Here is a 10,000-nt window from a genome sequence, read left to right on the forward strand (position 1 = left end):
CTTCTTTTCAACTTAAATAGCTCATTCATTCTCGCATTGAAACATCCAACTTTAGAAATTTCTTTTATCTTTAATAAAATGTCCGACATTATAACCTAAATTTTGATTTTGATTGACGTCGATATACGTAGATTGAGTTTAATTAATACATTTTGTCATGGGATCTATCAAAATGGCGGACGCATAATCTAACAATTGATTTTAATCGACAATCAATTTTAGGTTAGGTTTGATTAATCCTTTCTTTATTTTTTGTTTTTCAAAATGGCGGATATAAGGTATGAAATAATCTGACCAATGGATAACCTAACTTTTTCTTAATTTCGATTAACACCAATATAGTTTGATTAAATATTTCTTTTTTCCACGTAAAAGTAATCTACAATTTAACTCTCGACTTTTATTATTATTATTATTATTATTAACAACGATATAAGTTAGTTAAAAAATTCTTTTAACAATAACATTTGCCAATCGAAAAGTTTTCAATTATTATTCATCATCCAATAATTTAAACAAAAAAAAAAAAAAACAAAAAAATTATTCGCTTCTAATAAATTCAATCGTAGTGATCGTCGATGCGTGAAATAATATACGCAAAAGCAAAGCGCACATAATTAATACATAATAAATCATAAGAAAATTCAAATTAAACGTTCAAATTTCGATTTAATTGGCCAAACAGAATCAAATTCGATCAATCCACCGATAGAAATAAACCCGACTTAAAATCCGACAAAAAAAAAAAAAAAAAAAAAAAAAAAGAAAAGAAAAAAGAAAGTTTCTCTCACCTACCGATTTAATGCGGAACAAAACAGAACAGAAAAGAACAGAAAAGAACAGAACAGAACAGAACAGAACAGAACAGAACAGAACAGAACAGAACAGAATAGAACAGAACAGAAGAGAACAGAGTAAAAAAGAAGGAAGAAAAAAAAAAGAAAAAGAAAAAAAAAAAGACCTCAAAAATCCAAGCGAAAAGTCGAGAGACAGAGAGTTATTTTTTTAAAGGGGTGGTGGGAGCTGTAAAGGGGGACGGCAGAGGTTGTGGAAAGGGGGATGGGGGGCTGAGGAGGTGGCAGGAGGGGGCTTCGAGAAAAGGGGTCACAGTTCAACGCGCCCAACGCCAGGGATTTTACGGAGTCAGTATCGTTCTCTCTCTCTCTCTCTCTCTCTCTCTCTCTTTGAACGGGTAGAAGAGAAGAAGGATCGGGAAGAGTATGGGGGGTCAGGGGGGATTGGGGAGGAGTTGAGGAAGGTTAAGGGGGTGAGGTAGGGGGTTTAGAGAGGGAAGGGTAGTCGAAAGCCAGGGTTTCAGCCCTGTGTCAGCGGCAAGCTGTGAAAACACGATGCGTGTATGAGACTCGATATATGTAAGAGAGAGAGAGAGAGAGAGAGAGGGAGAGTTTAAGGGTGGGGGAGGGGGTACAAGCGGGGAAAAGGGAGAGGGTTAGGGCCGTCTCGGTTTCACGAGGAGCTGCTCGTTCTCGTACATATAAGCCGTGAAACGAAAACCGAAAGGTCGTTAAGCAGGGGCAGCCTTTTGTCGCTACGATGCCGACACCGAAACCGCAAACTTGTTTCTTTTTTTTTCTTTTCTTATTCTTTTTTCTTTTTTTTTCTTTTCTTTTTTGTTTCTGTTTTCTGTTTTTCTTTTTTCTTCCCTTAATTTTTTCCTTTCCTTCTTTCTCTCCTTTTTCTATTATTTTCCATTTTCTTTTTTTCTTTTTTCTTTTTTCTTTCTGTTTTCTCTTTTTTCTTTTTTATAATTTTCGTCCTGCATTTCACGAGAGAGAGAGCGAGAGCGAGAGAGAGAGAGAGAGAGAGAGAGAGAGAGAGAGAGAGAGAAATACAAAGGGCCATCAGAACAGAAGGGCGCCTTCGTCGAAGGAAAGATTTTGATGGGCATGAGGATGGTAAGAGGGGCACGGGGGTCAATCCGGGGACCAATTGGCAGATGAGGTGATGGAGCTGGGGAATGGAAGGGCTGGGAGGGGTGGGGGGAGGGGAGGACGGAGGACAAGAAGGTACGAAGGACAGCACGGATCTTCACGTGACCTTCGATCTCTGTTACACGAAATAGACACGAATTTATTGATGATACGTATTATCTTTTTGATAATACGAATTATCGATTTATAATTCATTAGAGATCATTAGAAATAATTAGATATTTTGGATCTACGTTAATCTTCAATCTACGTTTTGATCGACGATAACGTCCTCTTTTTTCTTTTCTTTTTTTTTCTTTTCTTTTTTTCTTTTTTCTTTTTCTTTTTTGACTTTTTACGATTTGGACTCGTTTTATTTGTTGTCCGTTTTTTTTTTTTTCTTTTTTTTCTGGGGGGGAAATGATCGATTCAATGCAATATAGATCTTGTCGATTGGAAATCGTCGAAGAACGATCTATCGTTCTATTCAAATGTCCGCCTTTTTTTTCTTTGACCTTTTTTTCTTTTTTGTTTTTGTTTTTCTACCGCGACCAACGAACAAATATCCTTCGACGATGATTACGATCATTGAATCGATTCACAAACTGTTATCATTACGTTAATCATTGAATTAACGTGCAAATGATAATAATTGTCGTAAATCTTTTTTATTTTTTCTTTTTTCTTTTTTTTCTCTCTCTCTCTCTCTCTCTCTATATATATATATATAATTTATTAATCATTCGACGGATCGATTTGTGTATTAATTAATTAATTTAATTACGACGAAAAGGGCAGAGAAAAGACGAAGAAAAGAAAAATCACAAAATGGCGATCGAATGATTTTATCGAAAAGAAAGAAAAAAAAAGAGGGTGGGGGGGTAAGAAAAGTTGTCTAAATAAAGTATTAATTAATTAATTTAATTACGACGAAAAGGGCAGAGAAAAGACGAAGAAAAGAGACGAAGGAAAGAAAAGAAAAATCACAAAATGGCGATCGAATGATTTTATCGAAAAGAAAGAAAAAAAAAGAGGGTGGAGGGGGGGTAAGAAAAGTTGTCTAAATAAAGTATTAATTAATTAATTTAATTACGACGAAAAGGGCAGAGAAAGGACGAAGAAAAGAGACGAAGGAAAGAAAAGAAAAATCACAAAATGGCGATCGAATGATTTTATCGAAAAGAAAGAAAAAAAAAGAGGGTGGGGAGGGAGGGGGTAAGAAAAGTCGATCGATCGTTGGAACGTCGAAAGAATTGAGAATTAATTTGGAAGAACGTGTTAATTGAGATAAAATGAAGTAAAAAAAAAAAAAGAAAAAAAGAAAAAAAGAAGAGAGAAAAATAAGTAAAAGAAAGAAAAAGAAAAAAGAAAAGAAGAGAAAAAGAAGAGTAAAAGAAAGAAAAAAAATTTGTCAAAATGAATGAAAAACTTACCGTGATGGCCATGAACGTGATGAGTATCTGGGATCGATTTTCCGGACATGTAATCTTGCTTGCAAACGAATTTGTTGTCGTCCAGAATGTAAAGTTCCTCTCCGGTGCTCATCTTCTTTCGACAGACCACGCAGGTGAAGCAATTCAGGTGGAAAACCTTGTCCCTTGCCTTCCTGACTAGGTCCTGTGGTCCGATACCTTGAAGGCATCCGCCGCATTTCGTTCCGTAACGTCTGAAAGAAACGAATGAAAAGATATATATATATATAAAAAAAAAAGAACAAAAAAAAAATTGCAAAAGAAGCGACATAAAAATAAAAATCCAAACCTCAAAAAAAGATATACATATAAATATATAAATTGAATTGAATTTATTCGAGTTAATCAAAATAATTTATCGAATTGATCGAACTAATTCAATCCATTCGTTCAATCGATCGAACATCTTCTCAAAATCCTTCCGTCGATCTATGATTAATAATATATCTGTCGTTAGATAAGAAATGTTGTCTGAAAAAAAAATGTAATCATCGATCGTTCGAATGTACGCCATGATCGATCGAAGGTAATGAAAAGAAAAAAAGAAAAAAGAAAAAAAAAAAAAAGAAACAAAAAAAAAATTGGACCGATCTTTGGCACGTGGCATATAACCTGATCGTACGAAAGAAAGAAAGAAAGAGAGAAAGAAAGAAAGGAAAAAAGAAAAAAGAAAAAGAAGAACAAAAGAAAAAAAAAAAAAAGAAGGTAATCCTTATCGCGTCAAACGTCTCAATAAAATAATCGCACCCTAATCGATCGTGAAACAAAAGGCAATAATTAGATTGAACCACAGCAATAACACGTAACACCCTTTTACGAAATCCTCATCGTTTGTTTGCTCTTCGACGTATCGTTTGACAAGAGTAATAATTATCCCACTCCTCACCTCCAACCCTCCACCTGCCCTTCCCTCATGCCACCCTTCTCCCTCACACTCCCCCCCTGTCCCCTCTCATTTAACACAGCAGCCCAATGCAGCCCTGAAGCTGCTGCTGCTGCTGCCCAATTCCGCAGGTCCGTTCCGCGGACCGAGGCAGGTTTGAATGAAGAAAAGAAGAGAAAAGGAAAAAAAAAAGAAAAAAAGAAAAAGAGAGAGAGAGAGAGAGAGAGAGAGAGAGAAAAGAAAAATACAAAAGATTCGAGCAAAGAAAATCAAATGAAGGAATGGCTCGCGTGATAGCTCGAAGGTATACAGTAGAGAATCGGATCGGATCGGATAGGAGATCCGGTCGGACTGGACCGTTAATCCAAAAAACCTAATCAATATAATATCGACACACTTCCTCGACAATTTCCTCAGGCATCTTATATATATATATATATATATATATATATATATATATATATATATATTTACACATACATATTTATATGTATATATATATATATATATATGTATCACACTCCTGAAGTAAATAAAATACATTCGAATGATTACACGATATCCAAACCTCTAATACGTATAATCAATAAGACGCAACGCAACAATTTTTTTTTTCTTCTTCTTCTTTTTTTTTCTTTTTTTTTTTTTTTCTAAACTATTCATCAACCTGTCCAATATTATTAACTCGTAAGGAAAAAAGCAAAGAGAAAAGGAAGAAGGAAAGAAAGAAAGAAAAAAAGAAAAAGGAAAAGAAAAAAAAAAGCAGAGAGAGAGAGAGAGAGAGAGAGAGAGAGAAGAAAGACAGCAAGCAAGTCAGAAAGTGTTCGTCTTCGTTTCTTGGGCCACTTACTTCGTGTGAATAAAAAAAAAAAAAAAAAAGAAAAAATAAGGAAAAAAAAAAGAAGAAAAAAAAAATCCCCGCATAAGCTACCGAGTGAAACGAGCGAATGATAGTCGTTAAATCTTTTTCTTTTCCTTTCCTTTTGTCTTTGTCTCTTTTTTCTTTTTTTTTTTTTTCTTTTTTTTTTTTAATCGCTGTTGCCGTTTGTCGTGATTCTCATTTTTTGACTCTTTTTCAACCCTTCAATACACACACACACACACCCCATCCCACCCTACCCTCCACCCCCCTCTATCCAACACCGAACGAACTATAATTGTTTTTCTTTATTTTCTTTTGTTTTTCGTTTTGATTTGTTTTGTTTTGCAGATAAGAGAGCTGTCATTCTCTCTCTCTCTCTCTCTCTCTCTCTATGTATCTATCTATCTATCTATCTCTTTCTACATTTGTCAAGTTAATAACAGGAATTATTTAATTAATAACAGAGCAATTAGAGATGATCTCCTTCCATAGTCTCACAATGTTCAAATTCAAACTCTTACATACAACAAATCTCTTCATCTCTCTCTCTCTCTCTCTCTCACTACTTTCTTCTACCACTTCCTTTCTCTTTGGACTTTTTGTTTCTCTTTTTCTCTCTCTCTCTCTCTCTCTCTCTCTCTCTTTCTTATTTTGTTGTTTTTTTTTCTTTTACCTTCCTCATTTCTTCTCTTTCGATTTTATTTTCTTTTTTCTTCTTCCTTTTTTTTTCTTCTTCTTCTTTTTTTTTTCTTTTTTTTTTTTTTTTTGCGTCGAAATGCCTCGAGGCATCGGCAGCAACCTTTCTTCTTCATTCTCGTCTCGAAGGAAAAAGAAGGAAGCGGGAGGTTGGCCCGTAAAAATCATTAATAGAAAGGCTTACGTGGTGTTCACGCGTGTGAGACGCAAGAGAAAGATAGAGAGAGAGAGAGAGAGAGAGAGAGACAGAGAGAGAGAGAATGAGAGAGAGAGAGAGAGAGTGAGTGAGTGAGAGAGAGAGAATGAGATGGGAGTTACCCTTAAAAAGGAGAAACGTAAAGAGAACCACGGACACTGGAATTCTCGGATGTAGTAAAGAAATATAGGACAGGCGGGTCCGAGTTTGAAGAAAGAAAGAAAGAAAGAAAGAAAGAAAGAAAGAAAGAAAGAAAGAAGGGAAAAAAAAAAGAAAAAGGGGGTGGGACCACTCGACGATTTGCCACGGACCCAAAAGGTACCGAGGTAAGGATAGAATGAGTGAGAGAGTAAGAGAGAGAGAGAGAGAGAGAGAGAAAGGAGAGAAAATGTTTCCGTCTCATTTTATATCGTTTACCAGTTGATCGGCACTCGATTCTCATACTATGAGAGTTTATGTTTGGTGGAATAATGAAAAAATCAAAATTTCGTATATATTTTTATGGATTTTAGATATTTAATGATTATTGTGAGGGATCGCGAAGAAAGAGAGTATTCATGGGAGGGGGCGGATGGGGCAATAATGGATAAATCAAAATTTCGTGTATATTTTTTTATGGATTTTGGATATTTAATGATTATTGTGAGAGATCGCGAAGAAAAAGAGAATTCATGGGGGGCTGGGAGATCAAGGGGTGACAGTGGGCGGGGGAATAATGAAAAAATCAAAATTTCGTATATATTTTTATGAATTTTGAACATTTAATGATTATTGTGAGGGATCGCGAAGAAAATGAGAATTCATGGGAGGGGGCGGGTGGGGGAATAATGAAAAAATCAAAATTTCGTATATATTTTTATAAATTTTGGACATTTAATGATTAATGTGAGGGATCGCGAAGAAAAAAAGAATTCATAGGAGGGGGCGAGTGGGGGAATAATGGATAAATCAAAATTTCGTATATATTTTTATGGATTTTGGAAATTTAATGATTATTGTGAGGGATCGCGAAAAAAAAGAGAATTCATGGGGGGCTGGGAGGTCAAGGGGGGCAGTGGGCGGGGGAATAATGAAAAAATCAAAGTTTCGTATATATTTTTATGGATTTTGGACATTTAATGATTATTGTGAGGAATCGCGAAGAAAGAGAGAATTCATGTGGGGGGGGGGCAGGAGGGGCGGGTGGCGGGTGGGGAAATAACGAAAAAATCAAAATTTCGTATAAATTTTTATGGATTTTTGACATTTAACAATTATTGTAAAATATCGCGAAGAAAGAGAGAATTCATGGGGGGGTCGAGGGGGCGGTGAGGTAGAGAAGGGTGGAGTTTTTTTTGTCCTAAATCATTAATGTATAATTACAACGACTTATGTTGTAAGTACGAATCTAAAGTATAATTATAAATTGTTATAACATTGATCATTAGTAATCTAATATTTATTTAAAAAAAAAAAAAAAAAGAAAAAAATATGATCTATGAAAAGAGAGATAAGAAAAAAAAAATTTAACGTTTGCATCGATATTTGTGATAATGAAATTTTCTTATTTGATATATTTTATGGATTTGATTTTTTTCTTTTTTTTTATTTTTTTTCTTTTTTTTTTTAATATCTAACAACGAAGGGGGTTTGTTGATAATTTATAGAAAAAGTTTTCTTACGATTTAATCAAAAAAAAAAAAAGAAAAAAAGAGAGAAAAAAAACAAGAAAAGAAAAGAAAAGAAAAAAAGAACCATGACGTCACGATAACGAACACAATCGATAAAAATTATCAATCGTTTTTTGATCAAAAAAAAAAAAAAAATACCCTTCATAGAATAGAACATAATCAAGGTATAAATCGTCCGTTGAAAAAAATTCATCATTCCGTTATAATCCCAATCAATTATTAACGTAATCATAATATCGAAAAATTCTGATATAGTTGATTACGTTTTTAAATAAATATCATTTAAACGAAAACATTTAATCATTTAAATGTCGTAGACATTTTCCATTGTGATATTATTTATTTCAAAAAAAAAAAAAAAGAAAAAGAAAAAAAAAAAGAAAAAAAAAGAAAAAAAAAAAAAACAAAAAAAAGAAGTAGTTCTTTTTGGTAACCAACATGAAACGTCAAAAGATACGACGGTGAGCTAACGATGAGATATATAGAAATTTATATCCCGTCGGGTAGCTTTTGATCCTTTTCTCCGTTAATCCTTTCCTTCTCACTTTTCTGATTCCCTATCAGGATTATTCGGTTAGATTAAAATTAACTCCGACGCCAAAAATATCCCTAAATATAGTTTAGGCCAAATACATTTACATACCAGTTGTTTCTATCGGGGGTAAAGAATAAAATAAAAAAAAAAAAAAAAAAAAAAAAGAAGAAGAAAGAAAAAAGAAATCAATTAGGTCATTTTCCAGATCACCTCGATCAACAATTTTTTCTTTTCTTTTCTTTTTTTTTTTTTCTTTCCCCCTAGCCTAAATCATTCCGCACGGCCTATTGATAATTTTGCTATCGAAGAAAAGAAAAGAGAAAAAAAAAAAAAGAAACAGAAATTACGCGATTGAGCCCGAAGGAACGGCGATTTGTTTGAGTTTTTCTCTTTTTTGTTTCCTTTGGTTCCTTTTTTCTCTCTCTTTTTTTTTTTTTTCGAATCATCGAAATCATCAAAGATATATTTTTCCGATCAATGAAATACTTTTGATAAATCGTAGGATAATTTGAAGCCACGTGATATAGACTTTTGGTCCACCCTGTAGTAGTCTCGACTACTGAGAAACACCTAAACGCCTCTTTGTTCCAATTTCTGGTCTCCTTGATCGTCAAGAAGGAAAGAGAGAGAAAGAGAGAAAGAGAGAGAAAGATGGAAGACGAACGGAATCCAATTATTATTATCATCTGGTCGTCATCGTCGGCGGCACGTATGTATGCTTGTATGTATGTATTCGAGCTCATTCGAGTAGGAAGGTCAAGGTCCCAATACTAGTTTTGGTACATAAGCTGTTCTTATAGGTATTTCATGAATTCTTCATTTTATATATATATGTATATATATATATATTTTTTTTTCAGATAAAAATAAACATAGAGATTGATCGACGTATAGTGATAGAATGCAAAAAAAAATATGAATGTATAAATATATATATATATATTGAAAGAGAGAGAGGAGAGAGAGATAGAGAAAAAGAGATCAAATAAATGGTTATGGCAAAAATACCTAAATGGGACCAATGGATTATCTTAGATTAACGAAAAATTCCCAGATGGATCCTCGAAAGGCCTAAGATTTTTACTTAGATGGATCAATAATTTTTATGCGGATGAAAAATTTCCAACTGAATGAAAAATTCTTCCAACGAAGTGAAAAAGAATTTTTGGGACGGATCAAAAGTTACTAGATAGGTCGAAGGTTTTTTTTTAAAGTCGATCAATAAATTCGTAGAAGGGTTATGAGTTTCTAGATTGATCTAAGCTTTTATTAGGTGGATCAATAAAAGTTTTTTAGACCGATCAAAAGTCAATAGCTCAGTCAAAAAATCTCTTGGGTGAGATCGAAAGTTACTAGACAGGCCCAAAAGTTTTTAGATGGTCCTAAGGTTCTCTTAGGTGGGTCAGTAAAAATTTTTTTAGATGGATCACAAATCAATAGTTCGATCAAAAGTTTTCTTGAGTGAATCGAAAGTTACTAGACAGGCCCAAAAGTTTTTAGATGGTCCTAAGATTCTCTTAGGTGGGTAAGTAAAAATTTTTTTAGATAGATCACAAATCAATAGTTTGGTCAAAAGTTTTCTTAGATGAATCGAAAGTTACTAGACGGGCCCAAAAATTTTTAGATGGTCTTAAGGTTCTCTTAGGTGGGTCAGTAAAAATTTTTGTAGATAGATCACAAATCAATAGTTCGGTCAAAAGTTTTCTTAGATGAATCGAAAGTTACTAGACGGGCCCAAAAATTTTTAGATAGTCC

The 10,000-nt window shown here is 33.9% G+C and overlaps 1 protein-coding gene across 4 annotated transcripts in view; it reads right to left on the bottom strand.

Annotated features, from left to right (window-relative positions):
- Lim1 (LIM homeobox 1) overlaps window positions 1–10,000 on the bottom strand; it is a 46,329-nt gene that overhangs the window by 8,071 nt on the left and 28,258 nt on the right. For all 4 annotated transcript variants that reach the window (XM_035877617.2, XM_035877616.2, XM_035877614.2 and 1 more), the window contains exon 3: window positions 3,365–3,597. In XM_035877617.2, coding sequence (XP_035733510.1) covers window positions 3,365–3,597 — 233 coding nt within the window. The remainder of the gene's footprint in view (window positions 1–3,364; window positions 3,598–10,000) is intronic.

This window comes from Vespa mandarinia, chromosome 25, assembly GCF_050613455.1.
Source record: "Vespa mandarinia isolate Hongniang chromosome 25, ASM5061345v1, whole genome shotgun sequence".
NCBI classification, from domain to species: domain Eukaryota; kingdom Metazoa; phylum Arthropoda; class Insecta; order Hymenoptera; family Vespidae; genus Vespa; species Vespa mandarinia.